General features: G+C 42.1%; 2 protein-coding genes and 1 long non-coding RNA gene across 3 annotated transcripts in view; all 3 read left to right on the plus strand.

Moving 5' to 3' along the window:
- FOXG1 (forkhead box G1) overlaps nt 1-2,194 on the plus strand; it is a 3,059-nt gene extending 865 nt beyond the window's left edge. The window contains exon 2 of the mRNA XM_040476843.1: nt 1-2,194. Within this exon, the coding sequence (XP_040332777.1) occupies nt 1-1,240 (1,240 nt within the window). The 3' untranslated portion in view covers nt 1,241-2,194.
- A 2,890-nt stretch (nt 2,195-5,084) lies between these two features.
- On the plus strand, nt 5,085-13,754 carry LOC121031600 (uncharacterized). The gene is made up of 3 exons (XR_005790796.1): nt 5,085-5,445; nt 5,925-5,995; nt 13,611-13,754. It is a non-coding gene; the product is annotated as an uncharacterized LOC121031600 (long non-coding RNA).
- A 3,781-nt stretch (nt 13,755-17,535) lies between these two features.
- Nucleotides 17,536-17,909, plus strand: part of LOC121031376 (atherin-like) — a 6,836-nt gene continuing 6,462 nt past the window's right edge. Inside the window, exon 1 of the mRNA XM_040476476.1 lies at nt 17,536-17,619. Coding sequence (XP_040332410.1) covers nt 17,536-17,619 — 84 coding nt within the window. The remainder of the gene's footprint in view (nt 17,620-17,909) is intronic.

Here is a 17,909-nt window from a genome sequence, read left to right on the forward strand (position 1 = left end):
CCAGGCACCGCAGCCCCCCCCCCAGGCGCGGGGCGCCCCGGCAGCCGACGACGACAAGGGTCCCCAGCAGCTGCTGCTCCCGCCGCCGCCGCCGCCGCCGCCGCCGGCCGCCGCCCTGGACGGGGCCAAAGCGGACGGGCTGGGCGGCAAGGGCGAGCCGGGCGGCGGGCCCGGGGAGCTGGCGCCCGTCGGGCCGGACGAGAAGGAGAAGGGCGCCGGCGCCGGGGGGGAGGAGAAGAAGGGGGCGGGCGAGGGCGGCAAGGACGGGGAGGGGGGCAAGGAGGGCGAGAAGAAGAACGGCAAGTACGAGAAGCCGCCGTTCAGCTACAACGCGCTCATCATGATGGCCATCCGGCAGAGCCCGGAGAAGCGGCTCACGCTCAACGGCATCTACGAGTTCATCATGAAGAACTTCCCCTACTACCGCGAGAACAAGCAGGGCTGGCAGAACTCCATCCGCCACAACCTGTCCCTCAACAAGTGCTTCGTGAAGGTGCCCCGCCACTACGACGACCCGGGCAAGGGCAACTACTGGATGCTGGACCCGTCGAGCGACGACGTGTTCATCGGCGGCACCACGGGCAAGCTGCGGCGCCGCTCCACCACGTCGCGGGCCAAGCTGGCCTTCAAGCGCGGGGCGCGCCTCACCTCCACCGGCCTCACCTTCATGGACCGCGCCGGCTCCCTCTACTGGCCCATGTCGCCCTTCCTGTCCCTGCACCACCCCCGCGCCAGCAGCACTTTGAGTTACAATGGCACCACGTCGGCCTACCCCAGCCACCCCATGCCCTACAGCTCCGTGTTGACTCAGAACTCGCTGGGCAACAACCACTCGTTCTCCACGGCCAACGGCCTGAGCGTGGACCGGCTGGTCAACGGGGAGATCCCGTACGCCACGCACCACCTCACGGCCGCCGCCCTCGCTGCCTCGGTGCCCTGCGGCCTGTCGGTGCCCTGCTCCGGGACCTACTCCCTCAACCCTTGCTCCGTCAACCTGCTCGCGGGCCAGACCAGTTACTTTTTCCCCCACGTCCCGCACCCGTCAATGACTTCGCAGAGCAGCACGTCCATGAGCGCCCGGGCCGCGTCGTCCTCCACATCTCCGCAGGCCCCCTCGACCCTGCCCTGTGAGTCTTTAAGACCCTCTTTGCCAAGTTTCACGACGGGACTGTCCGGGGGACTGTCTGATTATTTCACACATCAAAATCAGGGGTCTTCTTCCAACCCTTTAATACATTAACATCCCTGGGACCAGACTGTAAGTGAACGTTTTACACACATTTGCATTGTAAATGATAATTAAAAAATAAGTCCAGGTATTTTTTATTAAGCCCCCACCCCCACCCCCCACCCCCATTTCTGTACGTTTGTTCAGTCTTTAGGATCGTTTATTATTCTAACAAGGTGTGGAGTGTCAGCGAGGTGCAATGTGGGGAGAATACATTGTAGAATATAAGGTTTGGAAGTCAAAATTATAGTAGAATGTGTATCTAAATAGTGACTGCTTTGCCATTTCATTCAAACCTGACAAGTCTATCTCTAAGAGCCGCCAGATTTCCATGTGTGCAGTATTATAAGTTATCATGGATCTTTATGGTGGACGCAGACCTTGAGAACAACCTAAATTACGGGGAGAGTTTTAAAATGTTAAACTGTAATTTGTATTTAAGAAGCATTCGTAGTAAAGGTGCCCAAGAAATTATTTTGGCCATTTATTGTTTTGTCCTTTTCTTTAAAAAACTGGTTTTTTTTTCTTTTGTTTACTTTTAGACCAAAGATTGGGTTCTAAAATGCACTTGGTATGCTAAGTATTAAAAAACAAAGCAAAAAAAAAAAAAAAAAAAAAAGGAAAGTTGTTTCAGTTGGCAGCACTGCCCATTCAAATGAATCGGAAGGGGACAAAATTAATGATTGCCTTCAGTTTGTGTTGTGTATATTTTGATGTATGTGGTCACTAACAGGTCACTTTTATTTTTTCTAAATGTAGTGAAATGTTAATACCTATTGTACTTATAGGTAAAACCTTGCAAATATGTAACCTGTGTTGCGCAAATGCCGCATCGATTTGAGTGATTGTTAATGTTGTCTTAAAATTTCTTGATTGTGATACTGTGGTCATATGCCCGTGTTTGTCACTTACAAAAATGTTTACTATGAACACACAGAAATAAAAAATAGGCTAAATTCATATATATCTTGATACTTTTGTCTCTTTTATTAAGTAGAGCTAATTTTTAAAAGACCATTAAAGTTCTAGGGAATTCAAAAGGCTTTTTCAGCCAACTAAAATTTAACTGCTCCTTTCATTTGAACCGAGACTTTAAAAATGAAAATAGTATTTTTTTCCATTGTGGAATCAAATTTTACAAGGAGCAGGCCTATTGAATAAACACTAGCTTTAAAGAAACTATAGGCTTTGCAGCTGATAATCTTCAAGTTTCTGTAGATATACAGCCAAAAAAAAAAAAAAACAACCAATAATTTACTTTTATGTGCATAGCTATTTACATTGTGTTTATTTTCAAATCAGTTGATAGAATGCTTACTTTTTATATATTTTGTTTCAGGTATCTTGTTTATAGCATTTGGCAAATTATAAATAAATATATGTATATGGCTAGATAGAAGTAAATATAATGCACACATATGTAATATATATATAGACACACAGAGCCCTTCAGTTCAGGTACAATTTGCGCTATGAATGCTGCAAATATTTTTGTTTAAATATTTGTATTTATACTTTCTAAGTCAGCATTTATTTTTGTGGCTGTTTACCCACAATGAAAGAGTTCTAATAAAGATGTGCTGAAGTTGCAATATAGATTTGCTGAAGTGATCACCTGTTGTAATGACTTGCAGATCAATGTTTATATTTTATTTTTAATTATAACAACTTAAAATTCTAGATGTTCAGAAGACGTAAAATGCCTCTCTCTCTCCTTTTCTTTCATTTTTACAACATAGAGGTATTTATTTGATTCCCTTTTAAATATGTCTGTATAATTTAATCTAGAGATTTGTTCCTTTTGCTTACAGTCATAATTTTGTTTTAACTTACAATATACATATGCATGCATATATGCATATATATCAATCTGAAACAAAAATGATAACATTTTTTGAATTGTTTCAGTATCCCAATTGCTATGACTCCAGAAAATAATTAGAAAACCTAAGTAAAAGATTTAGTAACTAATTGGATCCTGTGGAGAGTCTGTGGAGGACAAGTTGTTCATTTGTTACAATTGTATAGTCTGAAATGTGTTCTGCAGTAATGCAATAAGCTGGCTACTTCTTACAATGGGCCCAATGAAAAATAATCTGTCCCCAAGATGTTATCGGCAAACACTTAGAGAGTTGCTCAGGGAAAAAGAAGAAGAAGGAAAAAAAAAAAAAGCCTAGGAGAGAAGCAAGCTGACTCAAATAGATTGAAATAGGAATGCAGAATAGTTAATATTAGGGCATAGGGATGGGTGGGTTGTGGAAGGGAGAGACAGAGGGAGAGAAAGAAGAAAGGGAAAGAGGATCTTTAGTGGGGGCGGGAGCATCTCCCACTACCAAAAAGAAAGGAGAAAGAGAGAAATGCTATTTAAGAAAGAAAGTTAAAGTCCAGGAAAATTAAAAGATCTGGAACCAAATATACACAAATGGGAAATCGACTAAAATAGACCAAGACAGCTAGTTTAATTATCTCCTTAAAGCAGACTGGACATGATTTTATTTTCTTAGTTATGAGAGCAGTTTCACCAGAGGTCCAACTTTCTTGAAATGTAACATTTCTTCAGAATGAAGCATGAAAGAAAATTCCACAAATAAATTGTTTTAGAAACCAAATTTGTGGCTGATATTAAAAATAGTAGTAGAGTCCAAGTGAATGAGGTTAAGCAAGGGAAATCCCCTTACATATTTGTGAACCAAAACAGCTCAAAGAAAAGCATGTGTTTAGACTGAAAAAGGTGATGATGTATTGTTTGCTTTTACCATGGATTTTATTTGTGGAAGTGAGAATGTACTGGCACAGAAGAAATAGTCTTTGGCCTATCAAAAGTTAAAAAGAAAGTTGAATTCTTCTATTGAGGCAAAGGGACATAGACATAGAAAAGTTCCTCCACGAGTTTTTTTTTTTTTTTCCTTCTGGCCATATTAAATAAGTATACTTATTTGTGATAAATGTTCATTTGCATGATTGAGAAATAGAATTTCAATGGCAAACTTTTCATTTTGAGGTCAAGCATAAAATTGACTTCTTTGAACTCATAGGAGCTAAGGACTGGAGTGGAAGTTCTATTCGGATACATCTCCAAGTTACATATATAATGGATGTGACTAGAAGAATAGCTTGTTGAATATGCTTACAAAATAGGGAGGGGGATATACAGAGAGAGAAATTTGTGAAGGCCTCCTGAAGCCCAGTATGAACATTTCATTTATCTCCGTCTGTCCTATCATCTCTCAATTTATCTTTTTCAAAAGCATACAGTATTCTAGCATGTCATTTAATAGATTTTTTTTTGCAAAAAGTTGGTTGTAATATTGTGTTGATATTTGTTGTCACCAACCTTTGCCAGTTAAAATTGGCTTATGCCAGAAAAACACTTCAAAACTTTTTGAAGCTTTTCTTCTTTAGACTTATAATTATTTTTAATGAGATGAAGGTTGCTCCTTTTGAGATTTTGGAACTGAAAATGATCATAACTTAAAACTCGAAACCCCAAATTGCAGTTTATCTCCAAGTTTCAGATATTTTGCTTGAATTTGTCTGGTATAAAGTTAATACAAGTCATTAATATATAAAGCATTGAGAAAAGGATTTAAACTAGAGCAGGGAGAGAATTCTTCCAAATATGTTTCTTCAGCTTGTTACAAAATTGGGAATCAAGTGAACATGAAGTCCAGAACTAGCAAGATTGAGCACAAGTATCTTTATGGCCATGGAAGATTTCGTGTGGTTTATATGACTTGCATAAAATCAAGTGTAGAGAGACAAAAAGAAAATGAGTCATGTAGCATATTGGTATAGTTGTATATATTTAAGTTGGTGGATATTTCACCCAAATAGGTGGATAAATCAAATATATTTAGAGCTCTAAATATATAAATGTGATTTTTAAAAACTGTGTTTCCTCCAACATTGTTGAGGAATTTGTGTTGAAATAATTTTGCTTTTGAGAAACCAATTTTATAAATAGCTGAAGTGGCTAGTTGTGTTTGGAAGTAAATGCCTGTTGGAGAAATAGGCTAACAAAGGGTGAAGGTGAAGATCATTAGAGGTTTTAGAGCTGGCTGAGACGGGTTGCTGGGGTTGTATAACTGTGCCTGGAGGGCGGGGTTCCTGTACATTCCTGCTTCACCAGATAACCTGCCCCCAACACCACTGCAGCTTCTGCCAGACAGATGGAACTCTCCAGCGTGAAAATCTGCGCAGCCATTCCACCAAGCAGGGTAGGTGAAACTTGAATTAAGATTTTCCCCTCTTTTTTTTTTTTCCCCCCTACTTGAAGCCAATTGAGGCCAGATCCTGGAGATATGGAAAGAATAGGGGTCATCTAGATTTTCCTTTCGCGCGTACACACGTCTGCACTCTTCCTAAGAACTACCTACCTGTAAGAGTTCAAAGGCGCTTTCATTCTAGATTTTCTGTTCCGTGTTTTTCTTTTGCGTGTTCTCATTCCAATCATCCCCCTTTCCCTTCCCTCCCTCTAGGGCCTCCCCTCCCCCCAACCACCAGCAGTTGAAATAATCCACCTCTTAGTTTTTGGCCCCCAAACCGACCTTTTCCCCACTCCAGCGGTCAGTTCGCCCAGACCTTGTCCTGAGGATGTAGGCCAAGGTGGTTCCGGGGAATATATGATGTATTGCTATGTTTGAGTCTCTTTTCTCCCTTCCGATTTCTATTTTTTTTTTTTCCCCCTTAACCTAAGACTGCCTGGTGTTGGCCGAAGGATGCTGAAGAAAAAGATTTAAGGACTGGGACGCTCTTACCCCAAGATTGGTAAGTGCAAGTGCTTTTCGGAGGGAGGAGAGCTATGCCAGACTGCTTTTGACTAACGCTTAAACCGCGACTTTGAGGTCGGGGGCTAAAGTGCTCCTCCTCTTTTCTTGGAAAAAATTTCTTTAGCGGGCGCGCTATCAACAGAAGAAGTAGCTGAGAGAATGCATGGTTTTTCCACGTCGGCAGAAAGTCACCAAGGATCCCTAAGTAAAGAGGATGAAGACGTGGCAAAGAGGGATGAAGAGAAAACGAGACGAATTTATAGGGAGGGGAGGGGTAGTGGGAGCCTGAAATCGGTCCCAAAGTGCAGAGTAACTGTTCAAATCGTGGAGATAGGATTTCTGAGTCTTGCCGCAGCTTCGAGAATACCCTAACGGACCTTTCTTAACGTTCAAACTCCTAGGTTATTTGTTCTCCCTATTTGAGACAAAGCTCTTTGCTCCAAAGCCAAGGACTTGCCTAATTCTAAAGTTCTTTTTTCTTTTCTTCCTCTTCTTCTTCTCCACCCCCTTCCCCTTGTTTTTTTTGGTAGATCGCCCCTCCTCCCCCTATTTTCACACTAACTTTGCCAAGCTCTCCCAGATCTGGCCCTCCGCCCCCAGCTCCTTGGCCTGGGTCAGGCGAGGGTCCCCGCGGGATTTAGCGGAGCTGCTTCAGGTACTGAGCGGCGGGCCGGGGGTGGGAGGCTTCCCCTCCGCCCGTTCGAAGGACGAAGGAAAAGAGCACCGTTCTGGGCTTGACTTGGTCCCTGCTGGGAATATCCCAGTTCCCGGCTTTGGGAATCTCAGGCAAATAATTGATTCTTAATGCACACTTAGGAGACGGCCGCGTAAGCTCGAGAGCCCGGCTGTCCCGAGAGTGCCTGCGAGCGCGCCAGACACAGGTTGGCTTCCTTCGCCGCGAATCCGGGGCCCTGGCCGCGGCTTCCTACTTGCCTTCCCCGCGCCTCCGGGACCCCCGGCTGAAGTCGGAGAAGGGCGCGGTGGCGGGAGTAGAAGCAGTCGCGGCAGGGACCCAGCGGCGTGGTCGTCTCGGGCTTTGGAATCGAGAAGCAAAGCGCTCCAGGCTGCTGAGTCCGGGCGGCGCTGGCGGCCGGTAGCCGGGGAGGAGAGGCGCTTCGGGGAGTGGCGGCGGCCGCGATTCCGGCGGAGGGGAAGCCCGACGCTGAGCGGGGAGCAACAAGGTGAGGGCGCTCTTGCCCAGGACAAGGAGAGCTGGGAGTCTGGTTAGCTCACACAGGCTGGTGCCAGGGAAATCGACTCCACAGCCTTGGCTGGCGCGCTTCCCCACCTTTTCTCTCTTTATTCTTGTCCCTCCCTCCCCACCCCCTTTCCCCCTCAAAGTTGTTTCTTTTTGTTTACCTGGTGCGGTTTCAGATCTCAGCACGTATCTGCTGGTTGATAAAACTGTTTTCTTTGTAATAGACATCTTTTCTCTTCTCCACTCCCTACTCCTCTTCTATTTCGCTTTCTACCCCATTTTCCCTTCTGTCCAAGCCTGCGGTCCAAGGTGAAGGGTTCTTAAAGGAAAAGAGCTAGCCTGGGGATAGGAGTTTCCGTAACACTAAGGGTGGTCCTGGGTTGGAGAGAGGGAGGCAGGGGTTTGGGTGGACAGAGGGCATCCCAAGTGTGCGGAAGATTCTCTGGCGGTGATCTTCAGCCTTGGAAAGAGGACGGGAAGAAAAGGACAGGCAGAATAGAGCTCGTCCACTTCCGACTGCCCCCCAAGCCCCATAAGACTCAATTTCGGTGCTTTAACGCCATCCTCACCTGGCCCTCTGTCAAAACTTGAGGTAGGCAGAAATCTCGAAACTGTTGTGATCAGAAAAGGCATTTAAAATAATATCAAATAACTCTCAAAATTGTGGCTGCGGGGGTGGGAGGGGAGCTAAAACGTCCCACGACCTTTGGGGGGGTCTGTTGCTTAACACCTACAGTCCCCTCCCCGGTCTTTGGCCTCGCAGAAAAGCTGCACGGGAGGAAAGCACTTTGCACATTGCGAGATTTGGAGATTTGTATCCGAATGAAAGAAAGTGTTCCGTTGCCAGACGTGTTTGGGTACTCATTTTCGCCTTAGGTTGAATTTTCCTACAGGGCTAGCACTCCCTGAATTGGGGTTGTCTTCTTCAGTTTTATTTCCGCCCCCCCGCCCCCTGTTCTGCTCCCCTTAGTGTGTCATTCTTTCAATCAGAATAGGTTTAAGGTGCAAACCTATCTTACTCCACGTCCGGTCAGTCCGTCAGTCCGTATGGCAAGACGTTGTTGATTTCATTGATTGGGCAGAAGGACCAAAAACTGTAGTGGAGTTAGAGAGAGTTGTTTCTCAGCCGTTTCATTTTCTCACTGCTCTGAAATTTAATGACCTGATCATTGTTGTTTGAAGTTAAATTATCTGTTAAATTAGCCCTAAACAATAACTGATGATATTTTCCATTTGGGTCTGGTTGCCCCTGGATGGGAAGGAGAGGAGTCAGAGAATCCTTGATCACATAGTAATATAATCAACACCCATATTTTGGTGCTATTATGTAAGAAAAATCACTTTCAAAGAAGCTGAATTTCATAACTAAGAAATTCTTTTAAAGGCCTGTGCTCTAGAAGGGCAACACTAATTCAAGAATGAATGTAAATAAGCATCTTTGTTGATTAAGAGAAAAATATGAACGCCGTATTTTCATTACTCTGTAGAACCTAAATACTCAAAATCATCATACACTGGTTCTTGCTAATCTAAATGAATTCTGCCCTCCAAGGATAAATAGTCTCAAAAAGGAAATTTAGCGTTAAGCAAAATCTGAGCCATTCTAGATGTGAATTTCTAGAAATCCAAGGCATATTTATTTCTTTGAGTCAGACACTGTTTTGCAATCATTGTATGAAACAATTTTGGAATAACGCAGACGCTTTTTCCCCTTTCTTGTTTCAGATTGCTTATATATACAGGCATAGGTGTGAGAGCCTCAGAGTATATTGAGGAAATTAAATTTTTCTTATTTGTTTTAACAAAAGGCCCAAAGAATCTTTAAACCCAAAAGTATCACAGTAATTGGAAAAATAAGCACTTGTAAAATAATAAGCACTACTGTGTTTTGCCTATTAAAATGTGCTGAATGAATAACAAGAAGCTATTATAAAGGTTGAAAAATGCAGAGCAAGAACAAGGAAGTAATTTTATTATTCGATACTTTTATCATTAATAATGTAGTTTTAAAGTGTGACCGAGCCTTCTTAGAAAAAGTGGAGTACTTCTTCCACACCTTCAGAAATACTCGTACTCTAGATGGAATAAAGTAGAATCTGATAGAACTGGCAGCAGGACTTGTTTATTTATTTATTTATTTTTTTTTCCAGGAGTAGTAATAGTAGTAGCAATAGTAAGAGTAGTAGAGTTGAGAATTTTACTTTTAATTATACGTTGCAAGCTCTGATTGCAGGTTGGAAGGCCAAAATCGATCATTCGTACATCGATAGTGTTGTCTATGACTGCATTGATTTGTGTTTATTTATGCAGAGATTTTCAGTTATTTACCTACATATTTCAGCATCTGCCTCTTGATTATTTTTGCAGGTTGGTTTTAATGAAACAGCTTACCTAGGAAACACATTTGACAGATCGATTTTAAGCAAACTTCATAGTGAATTATGGCAACCCAAAGAGTTTACAAAATTTCTTATGCGTACTTGCTTTTTAGCGATGAGAAACCTGTTTCTGATTAAAACCTCACGCTACCAGAACACGTCCATTCTCCTCCCCTCTTCACATATTGTATTGATATCTTCCAGTAAAATGGAAAAACAGATGATTTTATGATGTCAGATATGATAGAGTGAAACCGATGAATGAGCCTCGTCTTTCTTCTGTTGGCACGACTCGGTTTTTCTTATAACAATAAGGTGGCCGCTGGGTTTACTAAGGATGTAGATGAAAAATCAAGGAGCAGCAGGATTTAAATAAAGAAATGATATTGTTTAAAAATATCTATTAACTTTAAGTTATTGGAGGGGCTTACTCATGATATTCCAGAGTTCTTCGGTATATATTAAATGCATATATACACTCATATATTCTATCATTTAGTGTATATGTGTGATTATACCTTAGGAATATAGGCATTTCTCTTGAACTAATAGCTCACATGTGATTGTTATATATCACGTCTCATTTGTGCAAATGCAACAACTAAAGATCACGGGTGGGGTGTGTCTTTTGTAGGTACAAGACAATTGTGGGAGATTGAGATGCATTCGTGTTTGTTCTTATTCTCATCAACACAAAATGTTGAAAGATGACTTGGAAACTGGGGGGGGGGGGGAGGAGCCTTATTTATCCAGGGCTATTTACTCCTCATTTTATAGGATTTTGCTTGCAATTTGGACAACCAGTCTTCTTTTCCTAGTAATTTGGAATATATCTACCAAATACGGTTGACAGTCATATTATTCGTTTCTTGCACCCTCCACTCCTGCCACCCCCTCCAGTATTTGAGAGGAATATAGAGAGTAAAAGTAACCGAGTTCTTTCTTGAGAACGAAAGGGCCTTGGGAGATGGAAAGGGACTTAATCTCTTCACCCTGGCGAATTTTCCTGAAACTACTTATCTGTAGCTTCCGCGATGTGAGAGGTGGAGCCTGGCAGTCCAGCGGCTGCAGGCAGAAGGTGGGCGAGCCTGGGGACCTCAAGCTTTGCAGAAGGTTGAAAGGAGGAGTGGAAAGAGAGATTTGAGTTTGTTTATTTGGTTTATTTTATGTTTCTGTCCTGTGCCAAGCCCTTGAAGTTAACACGGCGACATAGCCTTTTTAAGACCAAGCACTCTTGGCATTCTTTCGAGATTGAGATTCCAGAGCATCGGATGAACAGGACTTATAGCTAAGGCGTGCTCACCCACCCCTCCCTCCGTCTTTTTACGCACGCACCAGCTCGTCCTCACGTGCACGGGGTAGTGGACAGTGTTGACTTGAATTGCTCTCGCTTGCTCCAAGCCTTTCCTGTGAATGAACCCGAAAACACTCGACAGGTCGTGAATAATCGTTTTAATGAGTGTGCAAAGCGTGCGACGGAGTGCACCGAGCTGTCGGGTTAAACAAACAACTTGTACCCTGACCAAATCCGATTGTTAAAGTGCAAAGTGATGTCAGTACCATTTCCACTGCCCTTCGGAAAACCACAGATCTGACACGCGGGAGTCCAATTTTCCCCATTAAAGAAAAATAACAATATTTTCCAACCGTGTATGTGATCTTCTTTAATATTAATCTGAGCCAAAGGAAACCTCATTTGAGAGTCAGAGAAGCAGTCCTGTCATTGCTTCAAAAACAAACCAAAAGGGGAAAGGAAGAAGAAATCAGAACAAATATAAAAAGTCTGAGGGAGGATTTCTTTTTGATAGCTCACGTGTCATTGCTGATCAATACTGTAAAAAACCTTACATATATAAAAAAACTTTATAGCTCACTACAAGCATATTTCAAATTAACTGTTAGCTAACCAAGTGGGATTGGTAATTTGGGTCTGTACTAAGACTGAATCTCTGAACCTGTGAAAACTTTTTCTATTGAATATTTAACTAAAATGTTTGCTGTTTATATATTGGCCTGTGCGAGAATGAAGGGATAAGTAGTTTCCACATTTATGCTCTCAAGGAAAACAGTTTGGAGGAAAGTAATGGGAAAGGAACCCTGATGGGCCACCATCTAAAACAATAACAAAAAGCACAAGTGAGCTCTTGAGGGATCACACACTCTTCCCTTTCTTTGCACCACTGCACTGGGGAAATATTTTTGTTTCTTTCCCTTCCAGTTAAAAGAACTACTTGGAATCAGCCACACGTTCTCCTTTCCTTGTTCATTCTTTTATCTTCTTTCACAATTCCAAACCCCCAATACTACGTGAAGAGTACAAAAGCTAAATCTCAAAAGATGTGAAAGAAATCCCTTTTACCTATCCTCTCTAAAAATTTTGTGAAGAGAAATGTGTAAAATGCTTCCCCTGACAGCCCCTGGTATACATCCAGGAGTCAAACAAAATGGCCAAGATGGCCTTGGAAATCAGTGTATTAGTTCCAAATAACCAGCTTCTTTAACTCGGTAACAATATAGGAAGATTAAGGTTTGTATTTTCATTGGATTAAGTATTATAGCATATGTATTCTTCCTTATTAAAGACTGCAAATATATCATGTCCTACAGTCTGAAAGGTTATGTGTCCTCAGAATTGTAATCGGCTTGTAGAAATGAAATGTTAGGGATATGGTACGCTTGAGGATGGAAATTCAGCAGCACCCGCTCACTTAACTCCCGCTAGTCATGTTGTCATCTACATACCTTCCTTTCTGACCACCTACTTCACATGTGAATATGTTAATATACAACTGACGGCAATTAAATGGAAGAATCTGCCTAAAACATGTACCTGCGGTGTTGGATGGAGTAAGCAATTTCTATAGAAGTTATTGTAGTTCTGTCCATTATAGTTGCTAGTTTTTATATACCTGGGTTAATTTCACACCAGTTGGATAAAATAGAAGGTATTTCCATCATCAAAACTTGGGAAAGACAACCAGTAGTTTAGGACAGTGTTTTTGTTGATTTTGACTGTTATCTAGTGAATGTCTGTTTCCGAAAATCAATTCAGAATATCCTTTATTTTCTAGGAAATTTGACAAAAAATGACTATCAAAAACTAGGGGCTTGCATTTTTTATTGTTTTAAATATTTCTGGGCACACAACAGACTGTGCAGTTATTACCTAAACAGATTTCTTCTCTGTGGGCTGACTGAGTTGAGGAATTTTAGGAGTCACTGAAAGAGCCACATCCATTTCTGTTTTAAATGCACAAACAGTGAAGCTAGAGGGTGCGTCTGTTTTTGTGTGTATATATGTAGTTAAAGAACTACACTATCAAAACATTAATTATATTTGAAAGAGAGCAGAGAGCTTGTTGTGGAGAGAATTGCATTATTGAATTTATATTCCATGGAATCTGTCTGTGGAGAGGGCTGAAATTGTATACCTGTCTTATATGATGCACCCTCTTCAGTGAGGTGCATAACAAGAGCAAAGAGAGGCAAACTTGGAGGGGAGTGAGCTTAGGCATTTGGATGGTCCTCAGCAAGGAAATCCACGTGCAAATGCAAATCACATGAAGAATAAGCATGGGGTCTTTGTTCTCTGTCAACAAAAGCAAATATAGTATTTTTCCTCTATCAAGCAAATCACAGAATGATCGGAGCTGGATTTGGAGGAGGGGGGAGAGGTTGAGTGACTAAGAATATTTCAATTATCATATTTCTGATCCCCAAGTCCTGTTTATTTCACAGCTGCCAAATTTTATATCCAAAATTTAGCTTCTCTTCCTCCCAAATCCTACATTGCTATGAATCATCCCTGATCATTTTTAGTTTTTTGGCTTAATTACCAGTTTTCAGCTTTAAATTACCAATAAACTAATTAATCTGACTAATCTTTCTAAACTTCTGTTGAATAGTATAATAGCTGCAACAACAACAAAAATAAAATAACATACACTGCAGCAATAATGACAGAAATAAAATGTTAATAATAATAAGGCAAACAATAATAGCAGAACCAATTTTAAAATAATCTCTCTGGTCGACAGGATGAAGATGGAATCCATTTCAGTCTGAAATGTGTTTCATGGCTGCAGTCGGGCATTCCTCTGATTTCTTGTTTCACTGGTTAGATGGACGATCCATTCCGGCCCAACTCAAGTATTCTAATAAAGACTCCCTGGGTCTAATATGGTAGGTCTTTTTAATAGCTCTAAGTACTTTCGTACCCATTCCTCCTCGTTCCTATAGGCAGGTCTCCCTTGGACACCATTCCCAAGTAAATCAGTCGGGGATGGAGACTGGGAACAGAGGCAGACGTGTGAAGGGATTCTTGGGTAGAAAGACCTGGTGCCTCCAGGCTGGAGTTAAGCTGATAAATGGGCAAGTTGTCATATTGGGGAATCATGTTTACAGAGCTGAGGAGTTTGAGAAGGACAAAGTAACTGAGTCTAAGGAGAACACTGGCCCTGAGGAACTCAGCCCAAAGGGCGAGACACAAAAATTAGGAATTAGGTCCCCCCTGATGAACTCTTTTGACTCCTTGAGGCTGAAGGGACAGAAAGGGGACAATAAAGTGAAGGGAGTAGAAGTGAAAGGAGACCAGGTTGAAGACCTTAGTAACCAGTGGTTCTCGGGCTAGTAAACTAAGCCTGTCTCCCACGGAGGAGGTAGGTACAGGTGCTTTTGCCAACTGTAAACCTGCCAAGGTTCACCGTTCAACGGGCAAGAACAGCTACCACCAGGTCCTGAGTCTAGGCTGTAAAGAATCTGCCAGTGAGTTTGTACCTGCAGGAATCTAACTCTCCTCTCAGCCAAATGTTCTCCCTGTCTCCTAAGTCCCAGTTGCTCCCCCAGCCTCAAGAAAAAGGAAATGAAAGGAAAAAAAAAAATCGGGTGTGGAGGGAATGAGACTTAGTGTTTGTCAGGTAGATGTTGGGGTTAAAGCAGGTTGTTTGATAAATGCCTTCATTCGTGGAGGGGAAAGAAAGCTGGTTAGGAGATGAAGGGTGGGTTATAGGACAGGAAAGCAGAGACTGAGAGAGAAATTCCACAGCAGCCCAGCAGCTAAGGCCAAATGGAAACAGATCTCAGTTACAGAAGAACAGTTTGGGAGCAAGGAAGGGCGGTGGTTCAATGGTTTTGCTTTGTTCTGTTTCCCTGCAAATTAACGTAGCCCTGAAAATGTAGGAGAGAACAAGATCTGCATGCCTTGTTAAAAAAAAAAAAAAAAAAAAAACACGTTACAAAAGAAAAGCATAACTGTCAATCGCCAGTTTTGTCCTCTAGGAAACTTTTTTTCTTCAGTTACTGTCTTCAACCTCACGTATATGCACAGTTCATAACTAAACCCAAACGGTAGTTGAAGAAAGGGAGGGGACAGCAAAGAAGGGCCGGCTTCCCTGCTGGTAGTACCGTGTGCATCTATCTCCTCACCCTTCACAGCAGGGAGGCTGAACAATCCTTTTCCGTGTCTGTCTGGTCTTGTCATTTTAAAAAGTACGAAAATATTCCGGGTCACGAGAATACTGTGTCACGAAAAAATCGGCAATGAAGGAGGGGCTTTCATTTCTAGGGATAAATTCACTGGGGTGACTCTTACTCTGCACCGGGAGTAAGGCGACTTTGGCTGTGTATCGCTCTGCTCTTCAGTGGTACCCCAGGCTTTCTCCGTGCACTCATCAAAACCAATAACTGCTAAGTTCACTCCAACTCTTCCGGAAGTACAGCTCTGCAATTTGAAATCAAACTGGAGTTTTCCATAGAAAATCCAATTCTAATTCAAGTCATATTTTAAGGAAAATAGTCTCAGTTACTGGGATTTTTATTTAAATTTTTCCTGTGATTCAGAGACCAGTGTTATTTGCTTCAGTAAGAAAATTAAAAGAAATCAATATTTCAGTGAAAAGGCCCTCAATCCTGTTGTATACATCCCCAAAGTATGGCTTTTAAGAATTTATTTTCAAACACTTTGGTTTTCCCTGTATATAACTGAGAGCCTCTGAGTCATTGGAGACATGCCTAACTAAAAGAAACTAAGTTAATACTTTTATAATGGGAATATCTGAAAGTAAAAATACAATAAAAGCAGTTATTTTACAGAGTGGTAAAAGTCATGCAGACATTTGCATGCACTCACTTTATGCACTTATTTAACAAAATTAATAGGCTTCCACATTCCGGTATCTTGAAAACTCTTTAACCAACATAAACCAGATATTTAAATGCATATACATTTATATATATATACGTTATATAACCATGTTGCGTGTAGTTCAAACATGTATGTTCATTTTTTATAAAAACTAAGCACTAAACAACTATTAGCATTTATAACTTCTTGACCACCAATAGTTGGGTTTTATTTATGATCTGTAAACCATGAAGGAAAGCCAGAACCACTGCATTCTGCTTAGACTGTATTAAGAAGCAAATAAAGGTTTCTTTCTGTCTAGGAGTGTACAAGAATAAGGAATTTAGGGATGAATGGAATTACGATCTATATAGGTTTTCGATAAACCAAGATGTAGTCATTTCCTCCTTTAAACATTAACATCCTACTATTAAAAGAAATATATACAGTTTCGAAGATAGGAGAGGTAAGCCCAAGTCAACTGATGATATTTTGAAAGGAATGGTTTCAAATGATGCTAACAGTTTTTTTTCCCCCCCAACAAAGAACTTTTCAAGGCAGATACAGTCAGATCTGTTGCACCAGTGGCAAAGCAAATATTTTAGAAATGGGCTGTGGGGGGATTTAATGGACTGACACACGTTGAATATTTATGAAGAGTAATATTCCTTTGAAGAGGGTTGTGATTGTCTATCATGCTCCTTATAAATGGAGAGAAACAAGAGAGGGAGGTTTGGGGGAGGACATGTTCAAGCATCCTGACTATTGCTAATGGTGAAAGGATATGACCTGTGTAGAACAGGAAAGGATTCCATGCCCTGAGAGAAGCTGCAAAAGTCTATTGGTCCTATCACGTCTAGTCTCTTTCAGGTACACACTTCAAAAACATATCCTTTCCACTAGGTTCTCATCTGCAGTTATGGCTCACAGACAGCAGCCAGTTTGTATTAAAGTGTAGTCCAATGCACCAATCCAGTTCTGAAAAGAAAACAACAGACAGGAAAAATAAAGGTACAGTCTTATCAATGAAATTCTCATTGACAGTTGGAGAACAGGGAAGAGGGAGGATTCAAAACGGGGTGGTGGGAGGAGAGCAGTACTCTCTAGGTGAGTTTTGGGAAGATGCTAAGTAAAATGCTGTTCAGAAATTGGGATTAATCGAGCAGTTTAAATACAAATCTGCCGGAAATCATGCTCTGTGCGAATGAAAATGAAGGAATTTATGCATATTCTAATTTTCCCTCTTTGGCTGCTATTTTGGAGGAAGAGACTTCTTTTGCTGATGGTGGGACTTTTTTGTTCCGCACAGGAAATGTGTAAATGAACACAAATGTTATTTTTTTTTTCTCCTTTCCATTTCTCTCCTCCATCCCCCCTCCCCCTTTCAACAACCATAACTTGTTAAGGTCCTCTCGGTTCTGTAGCCACAGATCCCAGAGTTTCTCCCCATTCCAGGATGTTAGGGTGCAAGAAGTGCAGGGGAGGGGGGTTAGGGCTTCCCTGGGCCCCTAGACCTTTAGAAATTCACTTAGGAGCTTCCATTCCGCCTTTGGACATTCAAAGACAGTTGAGAGTGAGGAGTCGTGCGTTTAATGTGATGAAAATTCATCTCAAAAGCTATTTCCTCTCACGACTGAACTCTCAGTGAAACTGGGTTGAGGAGAGCTTAAAAGCGATCTTATAAATCAAGTTGTGAAGATCGGTTGACCTTCAGCGCCAAGTCGAAACATTTTCCCTCTCCGGCCTTTGGGAACAAACAGTGCTGGTGCATTCCGATTATATTAAGACCAGCAAGAAACTCCCTGGCCAGCCTATTCTGATGTTAGTCGCCTAATGCTGAGATGAAGTCAAGTGGAACGCTGCAGTCGTTGTGTGGAATGTATAAGGGACTCCTGAGATGGTTCAACGAACCGCGTGGGGTGCAGGTAGGGGCGGGGGCGATTCGGTCCAAGGGGAGAGAAAGAGGGAGCGGGAGAGGGAGAGCTTGAGAGAGAGAGGAAACGACAGGTGCGGTCTTTCCTCCGGCTCCCGCAGTGGCAGGCCACGCTGAGAGCTTCAGAATCCATTCGGGGACCGGGTGGGTGGGTGGCTGGGGGGTGACATACTGAGACTCAGAGTTTCCACCTTCTTTTCTACCCTCTGAATAAAACTCCTGGAGCCAACGTCATTCTTAACAATTTAATTTGAAAAGAGCCCCGTGGGGCACTCACTCCCC

This window comes from Herpailurus yagouaroundi, unplaced genomic scaffold (genome assembly GCF_014898765.1).
Source record: "Herpailurus yagouaroundi ecotype Mexico unplaced genomic scaffold, PumYag 141, whole genome shotgun sequence".
Taxonomy (NCBI): Eukaryota; Metazoa; Chordata; class Mammalia; order Carnivora; family Felidae; genus Herpailurus; species Herpailurus yagouaroundi.